Genomic DNA, 19,020 nt, shown 5'->3' on the forward strand with positions numbered 1-19,020 from the left:
ATCGGAACATTCAAACAAAACTTTCCTGCTGTAAATGAACATAATTAACTCAGATGTTTGACAGCCATCTGATTAAATTAGAAATAAACCTAGTTGTTTTTAATTGAAGTGAACATGATCCCAAATATTTTGAATTCTAATTGAAGTGAAGATGAACTAACATTTCAGAATAAAGTGGATATAACGAGAGGTTTAGTTTGTAGGATACAAAACTTAAAACGATCAAAATATTTTTAAATTTTGAATTTAACAATCCTGTATGAAGTTCACATCTTTGTATAATTGTCATATTTACAAAATCAATGCATTATGCATTGTCACAACAGTTCGTTAGAAAACCAGCATTGTACTAGAGTTTGAAGCGAGTTGAATATTATTTTCAAGTATTCTTGTTAGTACTGGTGATATATGTTGTTAAAATGTTAAATGTTTTAGTCAACACATATTCAACAATAAATGTAATTGTAAATTGAACATGCCTTCAGGTCATTCATTTTTTCCTGTAGCAACAACAATAACCACATTGACGAATTTCGTCAATTCATGGCTGTAGTAATGGATCATTGTTTCGCCATTTTAAAGTGCAAAATTCAATTTCGCTTTTACAACTGATGGGCCTAAAGCATATATGTATGTGTTACATTTGTGGATATACATTTGCACTTTTGCATCTCTCGTGGAATATGCAATTATTTTGTACGCAAACACAAGTTGGTTTACAGTATCTCGTTGTTCTATATTTATTAGTTTAAAGTCCTATTAACAGTTGAGTCATTTAAGGACATGCCAGGTTTGTTGGTAAAGGAAAGCCTGAATACCCAGAGAAAAACCACCTTCTAGCAGTCAGTACCTGGCGACTGCCCCACATGGGATTCAAATTTGCAAACCTTGAGGTGAAGGGCTTGTGGAAATATGCCGGGACAACTTAACGAATCAGCCACCGCAGTATTGTAAACTAACAAATTAGATAGTTACAGAGTGACCTACCTTGACTAGTGGCCCCATGATTTCCACAAACAGAATCTGATCAAATGGAATGTTTGTTAGCTTGCTGAGCTCTCTCTTCAAGGCTCTATACTTCTCATCCATGTTAAGTCTTAAACCGTACTTCTTTGGAACTGATCCTTCCAGTCGCATCACTGTAACCCCAAACAGAGAAATAGTTCGGCAATTGTTTTACCTTTAATGAATGATAAACAAGATGACCAGATGTGTTTTCAGCCAATCAGAAGCAATGGCAGCCATCATTTATAATTGATCAGGAATAAAGGAAAGATCTTGATATTTCGGGGGTTTTAATTTTTGCTAAATTCGAGGATTTATCCAAAATCACAAAATTCAAAAAATCACTAAATTTATCAAACTCATGGTTTCATGTACTGTAAACAGCCTGTCATAAGAATGAGGCTTTAAAAGGCTAGAAACATAACTTGCAAAAATAACCCGCCGCAATTAATTCCAAAATAGTAAATTGTGATATTGTACACCCGCCAAATTTAATAACTATTAAGTATACAAACATTGATGACAATCTTATAACACTTATTTTAAGCTGGACAGGACAGGATGCAACGGACTTGGGTAACGTTAAAAACGCCAATATCTTAGCGGTCCTAAAAACATGGAGTGTTTACCGTCTACTAAGGAATATTAGAAGGCTTACCTATAACCTCCAGGTGTATACAGCTCTCCATAGGTAGGGGGAGAGACAGGTAGTTGAAGGGATCAAATCTGACACTGACATGGCTACACTCCTGACATCTAACCTCAGACTTTAATTGTCCGTGGAAGAAGTCCACTATAATAGACTGGTTCCTCTTCAAGTGATTCTCCCACGCCTGTGAATTAACATTGGTTGATTAAACATCAGCCTAATTATGGACCCATCTATAAATATAATGGATAGTCTTACATTTACATTTTCAATGCATTCCCACTATGTAACCGTATCAAACACACTTTGCATTCATCAGTCTATGAACGGCTATCTGCTTATTACAATGTTATACCGGTTATTATTATGTTGTCACCATTGAGGCACAAGCGATCAAGGAAGATGGATGTTCAAATGGCTGTTCCATCTTTGACGATAATGAATGCTATTTATTATAGATGAAAAATCTCTCAAAACTTCATCACAAAATTGAATCAAATGTAAATATAAGCATATGAACATTAACAATAGCCTGAAACATAACAATAAAGTCTAATTAACCCTTTCACCCCTATGATTCCACAATGAACTGGTTCAGCCTTAGAAAAGGAAGAGTTCATTTGTATGTTCAGGGGTGAATGGTTCATAACATAAACTAACCTCCTCTGCTACGGTATCGTCTGGTCGTCCATCACTGTCCTTCAGCTCAACATAAGGTTTGTCATGGACCCTGTCAATATATTCAACAATCAGTTACTGTATACAATAATCGCTATAATTAGTGCCCCTCCCCTTAAAAGGGCCATGGAGAAGTTATATAAATGCCCCCATCCAACAGATTTAATGAATTGGATTTAACTTGTAATATGCTTTAGGAAATGTTGGGGCATTAATCAATTTGTAACTCTAATAAGCTATACAATGTCATATTATATTACTTATCGTTCTTTTGCAAGTAATTATGTTCCCGAATATAGGGAAATTTAATCCACTGTTAATAATATTTCACCTGTTGAGATCTTCGTGAAGGCCATCCAGTAAAAAGCTTAGAAGTTCCTGAGAGTCATGCTGCTGGAAGCCGTTAAAGCGAGGTGCATATTTTCCTATTGTCCACTGTAAAAATACAAATTTGAAGTGTGTAACTTTTATTTTACGATAACAAAGGACACACGTTACCTCATATTGGAAAACAAATGTCTATTTAGTTTTAAGGATCTGTAATTAGAGAATTCATATGTTAAGAGTTTTATCATTTTTCTCCCGTACTTATCAACATTAAAGAAATATCAGAGAATTTTTACAGCACCACCATCATTTTTAGAAGTCAAAATTAACAATGTGTGATGTGGTTACACCATTCATATGTGACATCATGTAAGTATCTAGTGCATGTGAACTGTCCAGGTGAAGTACATCCTACATACCCTAAGTTTGAGAGGTGCTATTGACTTGGCTGTACCTACCTAAGTTTGAGAGGTGCTATTGACTTGGCTGTACCTACCCTATGTTTGAGAGGTGCTATTGACTTGGCTGTACCTACCCTAAGTTTGAGAAGTGCTATTGACTTGGCTGTACCTACCCTAAGTTTGAGAGGTGCTATTGACTTGGCTGTACCTACCCTAAAAGTTTGAGAAGTGCTATTGACTTGGCTGTACCTACCCTAAGTTTGAGAGGTGCTATTGACTTGACTTGCCTGTACCTACCCTAAGTTTGAGAGGTGATACTGACTTGGCTGTACCTACCCTAAGTTTTAGAGGTGCTATTGACTTGGCTGTACCTACCCTAAGTTTGAGAGGTGATACTGACTTGGCTGTACCTACCCTAAGTTTGAGAGGTGCTATTGACTTGGCTGTACCTACCCTAAGTTTGAGAGGTGCTATTGACTTGGCTGTACCTACCCTAAGTTTGAGAGGTGATATTGACTTGGCTGTACCTACCCTAAGTTTAGAGTGCTATTGACTTGGCTGTACCTACCCTAAGTTTGAGAGGTGCTATTGACTTGGCTGTACCTACCCTAAGTTTGAGAGGTGATACTGACTTGGCTGTACCTACCCTAAGTTTGAGAGGTGCTATTGACTTGGCTGTACCACTCCATAGGTCTTTGACTAGATCACCATATCGTTGAGCAATATGTCCTTTCATACCCAGAGGGTTTGTCCTGTAAAAGTAACATCAAATTCCACTTAATCATTTCTAGAATAATTATTATAATATATCATTTTAATTTTCCACCTTATCATAACAATTATTTACCTAAAAATTCATTAAGGCATTAGGACAAAATGACTGTGTTAGTTAATTACCAGATTCTGGTGGTGCACGATTACAACAAAGTATTACACTTAAAGCATGATTGGCTACGATTTAGAATAACGCTTTAGGTTCTCCTACCTAAAGGATAACTGTAAACCAACTTATTTTTGCAGCAACTTAATTTCGCGTTTTTATGTCCAACTACATTTTCACAGCACTTTAAATTCCCCGATTTACATGCTAAACACTCTATTGTATTTGCAGTAGTATTTATTTTTGTGAATTCTAATTACAATGAAACAAATTGCGGGGGAAGATAAGCTGGTTTACACTACCACCCTGTGGCGTTGAAGCAGGTGTAACACACCAATAAAGTGAGTTAGGGGTCAGAGTTCAAGGATCTGAAACAAGTGAGAACTTACCTGTTAAGTTCAAACAGGTGTAGCCCACCTATAAAGTAGTGTGTGAGAGGCCAGGTGTTGGACACACACTGGACTGCTGCATTCATAAAACAGGTATTACCAAGGTTGTTTAGTCCTGTCGCGCCTTTTTGGGTGTGGGCTGCAAAGGAGGAGAAAACGAATACAGGTATAAATCACAATCAAAATTTATCTTTACTGTTTATGAATAGTCAATAAGGTCATTCAAGGCCATGCTAGGTTTTAAAATTGGAGGAAAACTAAAACCTTTAAAAGAAAGACCACAGACCTATACATTTGGGTTTGTAAGGGTGACCGAGATGAGGGGGTCGGTGGAAGTACATACAAACACCTAAGCACAGCAAAAATAACTAGCCATTTATGAAGAGGGGAGTGGGAGGTTGGGGGAGGGGATATACCCCTTACAATTTGTAGTATTTGTCAAATTTACAGATTAATGCCGTTATCTTGTAAGTCTGTTTGAGCTCACAAACCTTGGTCTTTTCGACAAGTTTTGTTCTTGGCAAGTTGTGACATTTCTTCTGGCCATGTGAGATCTTTGTTACGAACTGAAAAACAAGACAAGGAATAAACATCACATTACTTTAAAGGGAAAGATCAGGATAAAGTACTTGTCTATTATTAGAAAATTTTGTTCTATTTTAATATCGATGTCAACGGTTAAGTCATTCACCCATGAAAATTCATTCTAGAGTGATTTTGGACTGAAGAAGGCCCTATAGTGGCTGAATATATATTTCATAGAAATAATTTTTGATTTTACTTTGAATCTATTTTGGCCTTTTATTTCAGATTATTAATATACTAGCTTTATACCCTTTTCACCTCATTATGATTCTAGAATTCTGAATTTCTACAATGACATATGAAGCAAACATTAAGATTTTTCTTGATCAATTGATGAAAATTTATCAATTATAAGAAAGTGTCAATTTGAAAAACATAATTGACTGATGGAGCTTAACGTCCTTGTTCTGTTTGTAACCAAGCCTATGGCACAATTGACAAAATCCAACATCCCTTGCAATAAGAGGTTCTGCTATGTACAGAAGTCAGCTAGACTATTGGTACTTTATCCGTTGATATAGGACTCACTTTCAATGAGGACGAGCTGGTTTTCCTCTACATAGCACTCCTCTATCAGCAAGTTATCGTCGTCCAACAGTGTCATGTTCTGTAAGTATAATCGTCACATACATACATTATAAATAGGTTTACACTTGTGTCATGGACTCCTTTCTCAAATAAATTGAAATTTAAAATATTATTTAAGAAAAGGCATATAATAGTACAAAAACCACTGTGGCAAAAATGTTTTAGTGTAATAGACATAAAGATCATGGACAAGTCTTAAAACAAATAAAGCTGTCTAAGTTTTGATTTGGCCAATCAGATATGACATCATTTACATCAAATTAATTTTTGTTTGGCTAAGCTTAGCTTTAACACCAAAACTACTTCATGACACTGGAACCTTGACAAAAATATTGACCAGGGACGACTGGTCTTTTACTTACATCCTCTTTCTGACCAATCTTCCAGAGCCTCATATCCTCCCTGTTGAGCCTCAGTTTGGTACACAGGAACTCGTATACCTGTTGTAGCGAGTGTTGCTGACTAAACGTCGCCGAGTACGCCACAAACCGTCGCGGGGTTGGGGGGTTATTGGCCACAAAATTTGTCATTGCTAGAAAAAAAAAATTATTCAGGTGAATAAAGAACTAATTTTCATCTAATTTTAACTGTCAAATCATTGTATTGTGTTTTGCAATGCTTATTATTATTATATTTTTTTTTTTTTAACTAATTTTTTCTCCCATTTACATGGATGGAATATTATTTTTTACCAAATTGAAATTTTTATGATGGAGAAACCTTGTACAGAGTACTTAGTTGAGAAGGGCCAAGTTTCCTCAACATTAAAATTCACCTTAGAAAAGCATTACAGAAGTCACTGAAGTTAAGCAAAGTTGCTTTGGAGAATTTTAAGTTTAGGAAAGTTCCAGGCCTCTTTCCCAAAGACCTCTTCATATAATAACCTCTGATATAAATACTACAGGCTAAACAAAATATCTAAATATGTTTTAGAATGAGTAATTGGATAAATTAATATAGAATTTCAGGTTATTATTTATGTACTACAGTCAAACAGAGGGATAAATATTTTATAAGATACCGTATAGACTGTTAATTTCTCAGCAAAGATGTTTTCGCAATTTTGCGTGACATTGTTAAGGTCATGAATAGTTTAATCCACAAAATATTTAGAGACAAAATATTTATATCCTTTAAGCAAAATCAAAAATTTCAACCCACGAATATAACAGGCTATACGGTAACAATAAAGAAGAGAAACACCACTCAGAATTTAATTTTATAACAGATTCCCAAAGAGTATTAAAACAGATTTTTTCTTATGTTAAACTCCCTGATAAGTTTATTAGAATTGACAATAATGTACTTCCAATAATGTTTTATACAGTATATCAAAACTTGCGACCTATAAATCTTTTTTGAGTTGCATATCTATATATACATTCTGTGTTTACAGGTGAGCATGCTAAATTGTATATAAAATATAAAATAGCATTTCACTGAGTAAAAAAATTATAGTAGTAAGAACACATAACATATCAAATAGTACTGTGGTACTTGCCATTTTTACAAGCTGCAATTACGAACACCAAAAGAATTGAGAAAAAAAAAATGAAGATCGAACAATGATGCAAAATAACTAATAAGAAGAAAATATTACAAAAACATTTAATTTTGATGGAAACCATCCAAAAAATAAATTACAAAAAACTACAACGAGTGAACAAATGTTGTGATTGTCAATAGACTGGTTCAAACACAGCTATATAATGTAATCCTAAGGAAATAAAAAATACTTCACATTTATATCTAAAATTGGTTAAAAAAAATTTAAATGAATTTTTAGACATGAGCAATTTCACTAGAGATATATGCACAGACTCTAAAACTTTACGAATACAGTTTTAAGGTAGACTAAAGAAAAATATCCACACATGAAAAAGTCCATGTTAGTACATGTATATGTATCAGAGTTTAAATTATGATTATGATGCCTTTGTTTGTAGCTTATAAGTTTTACTGCTTGGTAAAATAATGTTAATATTTTAATACATATGTATTGCCTTAATCATTTTTACATCAAATCCAATCAATATGAAAATCCTTAGAAACAGCAGTGTACTGACATTCTGTTTCTATGATTATGAGAGATGACAGATTACAAGCTAATTTGACAAATTTAGTCCCCGCTGTATTTGCAATATGGTTTATTTTCCTTGCATAGATGATCTCATTTACAGATTATAATGCTTTGGTGTCTCATTGTAATGAAAAGAGAGTCTGTAAAAATTTGTTTTTTCTTAAATTGAAGTCAAGTGTCAAAATATAGGTCAATGACCTGGTTTTGGTATGCAAAACACCATCTCACCTAGATGGATCCCACTTGCCAAGTATGAAGCCCCAAAGCCTTACAGTATAGGAAATAGAGCCTGGACAAGCTTCTTCTTAAACTTGGATCAAGGGTCAAAGTATAGGTCGCAGTGACTTGATTTTGATACATGATACACTGTCTCACAAAAGTGGGTCCACATACCAAGTACGAAGTTCCATTGTCTATGGAGTAGGATACAGAGCCGGGACAAGATCAGAGGGATGGACACAGCACAAAGCTATAGCCCCTGGTTCCAATCGGGAATTTACAAAGTAAGCCACTAAGATTACAAAATTTAAATTTTATCGTATTTCCTGTCATCTAATCTTATGTTTGAAATATTGTAGACTTTACTGAATTTTCGTCTCAGAAAAGTAATATATATCTATTTTATGTAAACATGCTAAATGACATAATGATAATGTTATTTTGATAAAGAAATTAATTCTAAATAATAATAGAATTAGTAATTACTTCATATATTTATATAATTCTACTTGCCATTTTTACAAGCTGCAAAAGCCAAACAAAAATGAAATCTGAGTTAAATTCTGAGAACAATTAAATTCATAGAACAACTGTTTTATGGAAAATTGACAGCACAAAATGTTAATGCTTAATATATTAAAAGACATGCATTTGCCTCAATTCTCATGTTTACTTAGGATACCATTATAACTCTACAATCCATTGTTATATCTAACAGAATCAAACTGATCATGACATAACATTACTATGTCAATCTCAAAATATATATCTTAAATTATAATAAACTAGATTATTGAAACATGATTTAAAATTTCAAATGACCTTTGAAAGCAGTACTTTATGACACCTAATAGTGTACTACTACCAGGAGTTGAACTATGTATGTACACAAAATCTATGCTTGTAAGCTTTAGAAATATAGGATCTTACATGAGTGTTCATTTCATATGAGATTTTATGAAACGAGTCTAAGAAAATATAATTTTTGCAAGTCTTGGATAGCAAAAATTAAAACTTCGAAACGAGTTTCATAAAATCTCATATGAAATGAACCCAAATTTAAGGTACTTTTTTATCACATAACTACAAATACCTACATAACAAAGAATTTCACATCAAAATGTATTACGAAAATCCACAGAGGCCACCATTTTGTCCTGCCGTCATCGTGATTCTGACGTCAAATCATTTTTCCTGACGTCATTTTATTGTTTCTGTGTGATGTCACAATGAATTTTCAGCCAATGAAAATCGCTCGAGGTCATATTACACTATTGACATATGCAAAAATATTACACAGGCGAAATCACTTGATATCAGGCGGATTATGTGATAAATAACGTATCTTACATAAGTGGCTATGTAATATGTATTTTATTAAGAAGTTCAATTTGATACGTAGCCACTAGTGTAAGATTCTGTTTATCATATAACTAGTACTTGTACCAGGTATTTATGGAAATGTAGACAAAACATTTAATTTTGTTTCTATATAAAAGAAGGTAAGACAAGCTTGAATGTGATGCTTCTGTCTACTAAGACAACCGTGTGATGTCGTATTTTGATTATGATGTCATTATTATTGTGACATCACAATAATGTTATTACACATGTGTCTTTCCACTTGGCCGTATGACATGGCTGAAGGGGCTAGTTATGTGATAAATATCTACACGGTTAACTAATAAACAAAATAAATATCTATGCAAAAAAGTCAAACTTAAAATGGTACACCACATAAAATGTATTATCAACAACAAATTGACACCCATGATATAGTTTTACAAAAAATAAATAAATAAACAAAAAACACTACCACCTACAAATCCAGAGTAATGTGATATAAAGCACATACTAGAAACATGGTCATATTATTTTGTAAATGTTAATCATACAGAAAAAATGATATGATTTTGCTACACTTTGTTGGGAGTTTGTATTAATAGGTTCGTAAAATTACTTAAAAATTTTGAGATGAAAAAAAGAAATTTGAAAATAAAGGTTTTCTTTATGATAGAAAACCTATACATTACATCAAATTGAACTGTATTGATACCATATAGCCGGTTATTTTCGCAGGGGATAATTTTTCACGATTTCCCAGGACATTGCTGTCACTGCGAAAAATTTGATCAACAAATTATTTGGAAATAATCGAATCATATAAATACCCTGATAAACTTTTAATATCATGAAAAAACTAAAATTTTATTTTTTCGTTTTTACTAGAAATTATGAAAAAAATTGAGCTACGTAAATAACCGGATATTAATATTATCTGTAGTTATGACCAGGTTGTGTGTGTGTAACACCCGGAGTACTACAGACGACCGGGATGTCACATCATAACTAAAACAGCTAAAGGCATGCTCACATAAGGCCATACCACCAATGCCAGACATCATCCCAGTAAATGTGGTCATGTGGGCTGGGCGCTGGCTTGGCATCTGATGACGCTGTAGTCGGACCGTCACAGGGTAGAGCTCCAGTTCAGGAATGCCGTCATTGTTGGCCGAGGCTATCACCTATATAAATAGAACATCATATATGGTAGTCAGACATAGATATGTTCTACTATACAATTAATTTTCACATTTTTTTTTTAAATTGAAATTTAGTAGTATTTAATTTTCTCAATTTTCTAAAAATTGAAATCTAAATGTAGTTTATGTTCTACTATACAATTAATTTTCGCATTTTTTTTTAAAAATTGAAATTTAATAGTATTTAATTTTCTCAATTTTCTAAAAATCGAAATCTAAATGTAGTTTATAAAACAAAAACTTTAATTGAAATCTATTAGTATTTAATTTTTTTGGTTTTTTTTTAAAACTTAAATTCTTATCGATTTAACTTTCTCATTTTTTAAAACAAATGTGAAATACAACTCAGTCACACTACTTTACACCTCTATTGTAAAATTTTACTGGTGTCGAAATGTTTTGAAATTTCTAATGTATTGTTTCGTCAAAAATCAAACAATAACAATTTCCATTTTCGGTTCTACCTACAGAATTAACAGACAAGTTTGATGGTTTGATACTTACAGTTCTTGGAAGGGGTGTGTTGGTTCCATACCATACGGATAGGGCTCGCCACACCGGCTCAGGGACTAACTCAAAATCTTTTCCTCTAACTAACATCGTATCTCTTTTGAGACGACCTCCTTCATTTGTTAATGAGGAGACCTTAAAACAGAGATGATACGCACATACATGAATGACCAATATGATACTAAAATTATGTGTTTAAATTATAAACAAATTTGCACATGTAGGTTTTCTTGTGGACAGTTGACGATCAAATATTGATGGCTTTCGCCTCAATTGTAAAATACTTACAACAAAGTCTACCACATTATATGTTATACTAAAACTTTCTGTTAACAGCTCAAGGAAATCAAGAAACTTGAAAAAACAAGAAAGATTTTCAGTTTATTTTACTTTTTTTATGGTTTAATCAGAATATCTTGGAATGAAATGTGAATTCACTTTTTAGAAGGTATAGATTAGGACAGTTCAAAATAAGTATAGGAGTTATCTCCCCTTTTATGACTTTGCTACCAACACTATGGTGACTACCAAAACTAAGTTAACTGGAATGACCCCCTGACCACTTGACCACCGTTATATTTGACCACAAATGACTATCTAACATGGACTACGGTAACTAACCTTAATAGTATTTGGAGCTATAAGTTGACTGTTGTCAATAGCTCCTGGTCGCGGCGGGTTAGAATTACATGAATTCACATTTTTCTTGCGCAGTTTAGGTGAAGGACTAGGACTCCGATTGACCACAACCGAATCTCCAGGGTTTAAACAGTGACGGAGAGGACTACTATACACAGAACTAGAGTTAGACGCTCGAGGTAAAGTAGACGCTCGAGGTAAAGTGTGGTTACGAATTTGATTGGTCGCACCACCAAGTTCAGAGTTTGTTCCCTTGGTTACATTAACAACAATCACAGAATCATCATCCCAAGGAAGAGTTTTTGATTGATGCTTTCCTTTAGTAATTTTGTGATGTCCTGGAGAATCAAGGAATGATCCTTTCTCAATCCCATTCTGGTCCAATAGGCCATTAGCTTCCACCGCCTGAAATATACACCATTCATCATTACATTAATTTGTCAAAAGTCTTCACTGAAGACAAAATGCTTATAATCAAAATTTCATTTAACTTTTTTGTATCCTTATCCATCTTTGTATATTGCAAAATTACCTCCCTTGCAGGAGGTAACAATTCTGATGTTAACATTTTACGAGTGAAACTCAAAAAAATATCACCTTATGCTCCAAACACAAGACATCACATATACAATCAATACCTCCCCACAGGGCAAATAACTCTGTAATATGTGAATACAGAATGTATTAAAGACCTAATTCCATCCATGAGTGTATCCTCTTCTGTAAAATCTATATACTTATTGATGCTAGCTGATAAGTATTTGTTTCTCATTAAAAGAAGTTGAAATGTAGATGTTATAGGAAAATAGCGCTGGAACTGTTTTACTAAATAAACACAAGTTTGACACCTAAAATAATAAAACTAATTTCTTCACTTTCATATAGGGCTACATATAAATCAATATGGACATGAAGAGTGAAGGGAGATAACTTACTGTAGGACTGACATATTCTACCCATGAGTTCCACCATTGCATTGCTATGAGGTACCACACCTGTCCCACACGGAACGGCTTCCGAGACTCTCTCGATAACCAGTCACTGGAAAAATGAGATGTTGAAATGTAAATTAAGGAAGTAATATACAAATGTATCCTGAACCGTTGTTAAATTTTGTGGATGAAAAATTGTACGATATACTGTACGTAACTTATTCACAGGGTATTATTTTGTCAAATTCTCTTCGTGGTCTTTGAAAGCGTCATTCATGGAATAGAGATTGACATGTAAAACTTTTTGAAAACATCCGCGATTTAATAACAAAGTTTGCAAAATTGAAACCCTCGCAAATATTAGCAACTGTTCAGTAAACATTTCGTAATCTGGATGGATAAGAGCCCTTGAATGCCTTTCCACAATAAATTCTAATTTTTTCAACTGTTGCTAAACTATTAGATTACACAAATCATTCAATTTGTCAAAAATATTGCTCCACTGAAGTAAATATCAATAAAGCTATCGTGAGTACTTACTTGACTATCTTTCCTTCTTCCTCTCGTTTTTGAGGTTTAAGTCCTAATACTATATGGCAAATCTGTTAAAAAACACATAAAAAAAATTAACACCAGAGCAAACCATCCAGGAGTTTTCCCTTTCTCAACCAAAGGAACCTCATACCAATAAAGGGAAATTATTGAACTAGATAAGAGATTTTACGATCATTCGAGTACTTTTCTGTACACTAAAACAATATAGATATAAGTAAGCCTCAGTGAGATAGTACTATTCAATGGACAAGATTTCCTCTATTAAAAGGATCAGCTGTTACTGTTAAACTATATCAAACAAAAATTAACATGTTACTATACATCAACACTTACTTGACTTACAACACTTTCCCGAAAAAATAACAATTATTTGCAAACAACACTTTCCCAAAACAACACTTCCTTGACTAACAACACTTTCCCAAAACAACAATTACTTGACTAACAACACTTTCCTAAAACAACAACACTTACTTGACTAACAACACTTTCCCAAAACAACAATTACTTGACTAACAACACTTTCCCAAAACAACACTTACTGGAATAAAAACACTTTCCCAAAACAACACTTACTGGACTAACAACACTTTCCCAAAACAACACTTACTGGAATAAAAACATTTCCCAAAACAACACTTACTTGACTAACAACACTTTCCCAAAACAACACTTACTTGACTAACAACACTTTCCCAAAGCAACACTTACTGGAATAAAAACACTTTCCCAAAACAACACTTACTTGACTAACAACACTTTCCCAAAACAACACTTACTGGACTAACAACACTTTCCCAAAACAACACTTACTGGACTAACAACACTTTCCCAAAGCAACACTTACTGGAATAAAAACACTTTCCCAAAGCAACACTTACTGGAATAAAAACACTTTCCCAAAACAACACTTCCTTGACTAACAACACTTTCCCAAAACAACAATTACTTGACTAACAACACTTTCCTAAAACAACAACACTTACTTGACTAACAACACTTTCCCAAAACAACACTTACTGGACTAACAACACTTTCCCAAAACAACACTTACTTGACTAACAACACTTTCCCAAAGCAACACTTACTGGAATAAAAACACTTTCCCAAAACAACACTTCCTTGACTAACAACACTTTCCCAAAACAACACTTACTGGACTAACAACACTTTCCCAAAACAACACTTACTGGACTAACAACACTTTCCCAAAGCAACACTTACTGGAATAAAAACACTTTCCCAAAGCAACACTTACTGGAATAAAAACACTTTCCCAAAACAACACTTCCTTGACTAACAACACTTTCCCAAAACAACAATTACTTGACTAACAACACTTTCCTAAAACAACAACACTTACTTGACTAACAACACTTTCCCAAAACAACAATTACTTGACTAACAACACTTTCCCAAAACAACACTTACTGGAATAAAAACACTTTCCCAAAACAACACTTACTGGACTAACAACACTTTCCCAAAACAACACTTACTGGAATAAAAACACTTTCCCAAAACAACACTTACTTGACTAACAACACTTTCCCAAAACAACACTTACTTGACTAACAACACTTTCCCAAAGCAACACTTACTGGAATAAAAACACTTTCCCAAAACAACACTTACTTGACTAACAACACTTTCCCAAAACAACACTTACTGGACTAACAACACTTTCCCAAAACAACACTTACTGGACTAACAACACTTTCCCAAAGCAACACTTACTGGAATAAAAACACTTTCCCAAAGCAACACTTACTAGAATAAAAACACTTTCCCAAAACAACACTTCCTTGACTAACAACACTTTCCCAAAACAACAATTACTTGACTAACAACACTTTCCTAAAACAACAACACTTACTTGACTAACAACACTTTCCCAAAACAACAATTACTTGACTAACAACACTTTCCCAAAACAACACTTACTGGAATAAAAACACTTTCCCAAAACAACACTTACTGGACTAACAAAACTTTCCCAAAACAACACTTAATGGAATAAAAACACTTTCCCAAAACAACACTTACTTGACTAACAACACTTTCCCAAAACAACACTTACTTGACTAACAACACTTTCCCAAAGCAACACTTACTGGAATAAAAACACTTTCCCAAAACAACACTTACTTGACTAATAATACTTTTCCAAAACAACACTTACTGGACTAACAACACTTTCCCAAAACAACACTTACTGGACTAACAACACTTTCCCAAAGCAACACTTACTGGAATAAAAACACTTTCCCAAAGCAACACTTACTGGAATAAAAACACTTTCCCAAAACAACACTTACTTGACTAACAACACTTTCCCAAAACAACAATTACTTGACTAACAACACTTTCCCAAAACAACACTTACTGGACTAACAACACTTTCCCAAAACAACACTTACTTGACTAACAACACTTTCCCAAAACAACAACACTTACTTGACTAACAACACTTTCCCAACACAACACTTACTGGACTAACAACACTTTCCCAAAACCACAATTACTTGACTAACAACACTTTCCCAAAACAACAACACTTACTTGACTAAGGAGATCAAGAAAATCATCAGCTAGTGTGTTGTTGACTGTCCATACTAGGTATTCTGCCATGGAGATACAGCCGTCCTACAAAACACAAATATGTACACTGCAGTCATCTGCTTGACCTGTCACTAGCATAAGAGTAAAATGTCAGTCTGCGTTGTCCTTTATACAAAAAGTTTTACATGTTCAGAATTTGAAAGTACTGTATTTTCCGGATAATTAGCCATTATCTTTTCCCCTGGAAATCAGCATTGTGACTTATAATCCTTACATACTGCTGAGGCCAAAAATGATAGTTTTCTGCTTATTTTACACTATATGTAATGGATATTTCACAACTTTAAAATTTTGATAAATCAAAGAAATTCTGTCATCTGGCATTTTATTTTTCAGCTACTTTTAATAAAGAGTAACAGAACTTAATGTATCTGTATTCATGTTACATAATAATAGATTACTGACATTCAACAATAACAGAAATTTTCGACTATATGGTTGGGAGTTACAGATCACTTAACTTTGTGGCATTTGTTACCTGATCTGTGTCATGAGAGGCGAGTATCTCACTAGCTACAGTATGTGGGTCCATTTTATGGAACATATCAGCTTCCTGTATAAAGTAAAACATAATACATATGTACATATATACTAAAGGTCACTCATAGAGTAATGGTAATGAGTTCTGTTTGCTTTATGCATTGAAAACTATTTCATTTCTATCATGATAAAAGCAACAATTTATCAAAATACTACATTTACAAACTGCTAAATTTTGTTTCTATAGCTCAATAATTTTCACATTTTAGAACTACAACATTTTGTTTTAAAATACCACTTATTTTCATATTTACAAATTTATACTACATTTTGTTTTAAAATACCACTTATTTTCATATTTACAAACTCCCAAAATTTTGTTTCCATAGTGAACTAATTTTGACATCAAACTTCAGATGTGGTAGTTATAACGAAGAATTGCACCATATGGAATGTTGATGATCAAGAAAATGATGACATAAGTAACGTACCAGCTCAGCAACACTGCGACTCTCAAACCGTATGAGCAGTAAGGCATTCAACATACACTTGAGTTCAGCATGGTTCAACTTGTTGTCATGGTTGGCATCAAACACTTTAAAGCAGACTGTAACATAACAATTCTTCATTAAAGATTTCCTACAAAAGGGGCATAACTCCTCATATTCAGACTATTATCATCACCATACAATTCTTGAAACCATGCATTATTTCTATTTAAAGAGTCTCTAGAATCAGGAGAAAGTCTAAATGGTTTGCTCAAACATAACTAAAGGTCTAGTTGAATTAAGCATTCTACCGATGCTCCTCGATGCTCCAGAGGTTACTATCAATGACGTTATATTCACCCCTGGACTGTCTCATAGTAAAACTGAAGGCAGTTCAGGACACACAGGTAATTTGGTCCATTGATGTACAGCAAAAGAATCGAATAAAGGTACACTATGGTTGACAGTGTGGCTTTGAAGTTGGGCATCACTATTCTTCAAAGGAAATCTTTGCATGCCTGTGATTGGTCAGTTATGTTAAATTTCCTCCTGAACTGCCTCCAGTTTTACTACCGGATAGTCCAGGAGTGGATATAATGTCAGTGATAGTAACCCCTATACCTATAACTGTACCTGTGGCTCTACTTATATTTTCGCTTATTGTGATATTATAGGCTGTGAAATAAGTGGAATTATGAGAGACAATAGGTTTGCTTTATATTATCAGCTATTCATCATGCTGGTTGGCCTTGTATTGAGAGAGAATCCTATCGAGAATACCCTGAGAAAACTCCACAGATTTTCTTGATTTCCGTTGGATTGAAAACACTTTATGGTAATCATGTCATGCATATATACTATCACAACTTACATTTCTGCCTCTCTGTGCTGGGACCACGACAACATGCTGAAATTCCACACGCCATCTCTTTAAAGTCGATATGATTGTCTCGATTCTCATCAAACGCCTTAAACAAGCCTGCAGAGGACAAATATTATTAATAGATAAAATACATCAAAGGGTTTAGTATCATCAGGCAGCTTTCATCAAAATAATTCTTTGTTACGGGAATACCTGTTGCTAAATTAACAGAGTTAAATTAAAATCTTATACAACAATAAATTTCAGTCGACACATTAAATATTCAACATTGGTTGATTTTTTTCAATTCTTTTAAACAAAATTCATAACTATAGTAGCAGTAACTGCCATAAGTAACCTTGACCTTAAATATCCAGTAGCTGCGATAATCCAGATGCCGATAGTCCAGAAAATTTAAAATACCAGGAAATGAATTTAATTACATGCACATGTAAAGTGACAGAATTTGGCAGTCCAGAAATTTCATTATCTGGATGATTTGTGCTGGGATCAAGATTATCAAGTGTTCACTGTATATATTATTTAGAGACAATCATCATAACATATACATATATTTGTCCTTTTTATTGTGAATAACAAGAAAAGTTAATGGCAATACATGTACATACCTTCACACACTGACTCGGGTACCGGGGGACAGACCAACGACTTAAACGTATCCAGATCAAACTTGCCGCTCTTGGACTGTGACTTTAATACCCAGTACCGTTTATCCAATTCACTGATGTCATCTTCCTCCACTGTACACAAATACCAACATTATCATCACATCCATAATGATATTAAATATCAAATCAAGAGGCCCATAGGGCATTATCCTCGTCTGACTTGGTCAGTCCAGTAGAGTTGTACTTGATTATAAAGGCTACCTAAGTATTTATATTCGCAGTTTCATCATAATTACATTTATTAATGTCAATAAGAATTCAATTGTCTGTAAGAAGAATTGACTAAAACGAGACAGAATATGATGATCAGCTGAATCTCATTATATGTGGAGTTCAGTGTACATGTACATGCTACACACTAGTCAGGAACCCCAAAACACTATTATAGTCACAAATTTCATTGAATTAAAAAACATATTCACTTGATAGACATGTTTTACATGTACTTCAATTACCGTAATCGACCCAATCAGTATCCCATCCCTATAAGCGCCCCTCCCCTTTTTTGAAGTCCCACTTTCACTTACCTCAAATTAAGTACAGACAGAAAGTATGAAAACTATGTTTCTCTTTTGGATTTCTTTTGCAAATTGATTAATGGCTTACTCTGTGCAATGATTTAGTGAAATGTAAGCCCAAATTTGGTCAACTTAAGCGCCTTGGGTTAAAAGCATTTTTTTTTTTTTTTAAATTCTAAAACACTTACAATGTGTAACTCCAGCCAGGGTCTGGTAGAATGTGGGCGTGTCTGTGTCGTTGGATAGCGATATCGTCATCGGCTCCATCAGCAGCCATTTTGTAATTATGGTGGCATCGGGATGATGATACAGCCATAATCGGAACTGGTCAAATCCAACCTGGTCACTCTGGAAGTATTAACATAACAAATTTACAACCTA

The 19,020-nt window shown here is 33.9% G+C and overlaps 1 protein-coding gene across 3 annotated transcripts in view; it reads right to left on the minus strand.

Annotated features, from left to right (window-relative positions):
* LOC138331967 (ubiquitin carboxyl-terminal hydrolase 32-like) overlaps positions 1 to 19,020 on the minus strand; it is a 66,294-nt gene that overhangs the window by 19,325 nt on the left and 27,949 nt on the right. For 2 of the 3 annotated variants that reach the window (XM_069279877.1, XM_069279876.1), the window contains exons 5-24: positions 18,828 to 18,987; positions 18,062 to 18,193; positions 17,442 to 17,549; positions 16,574 to 16,689; positions 16,081 to 16,155; positions 15,543 to 15,626; positions 12,966 to 13,027; positions 12,429 to 12,534; positions 11,476 to 11,898; positions 10,849 to 10,989; positions 10,176 to 10,326; positions 5,865 to 6,034; positions 5,443 to 5,521; positions 4,821 to 4,895; positions 4,330 to 4,468; positions 3,707 to 3,812; positions 2,664 to 2,767; positions 2,315 to 2,384; positions 1,664 to 1,838; positions 988 to 1,139 (exon numbers count right to left, since the gene is read on the minus strand). In XM_069279877.1, coding sequence (XP_069135978.1) covers positions 988 to 1,139; positions 1,664 to 1,838; positions 2,315 to 2,384; positions 2,664 to 2,767; positions 3,707 to 3,812; positions 4,330 to 4,468; positions 4,821 to 4,895; positions 5,443 to 5,521; positions 5,865 to 6,034; positions 10,176 to 10,326; positions 10,849 to 10,989; positions 11,476 to 11,898; positions 12,429 to 12,534; positions 12,966 to 13,027; positions 15,543 to 15,626; positions 16,081 to 16,155; positions 16,574 to 16,689; positions 17,442 to 17,549; positions 18,062 to 18,193; positions 18,828 to 18,987 — 2,628 coding nt within the window. The remainder of the gene's footprint in view (positions 1 to 987; positions 1,140 to 1,663; positions 1,839 to 2,314; positions 2,385 to 2,663; positions 2,768 to 3,706; positions 3,813 to 4,329; positions 4,469 to 4,820; positions 4,896 to 5,442; positions 5,522 to 5,864; positions 6,035 to 10,175; positions 10,327 to 10,848; positions 10,990 to 11,475; positions 11,899 to 12,428; positions 12,535 to 12,965; positions 13,028 to 15,542; positions 15,627 to 16,080; positions 16,156 to 16,573; positions 16,690 to 17,441; positions 17,550 to 18,061; positions 18,194 to 18,827; positions 18,988 to 19,020) is intronic. The other variant, XM_069279878.1, reaches the window with a different exon arrangement.

Source organism: Argopecten irradians, chromosome 9, assembly GCF_041381155.1.
Source record: "Argopecten irradians isolate NY chromosome 9, Ai_NY, whole genome shotgun sequence".
NCBI classification, from domain to species: Eukaryota; Metazoa; Mollusca; class Bivalvia; order Pectinida; family Pectinidae; genus Argopecten; species Argopecten irradians.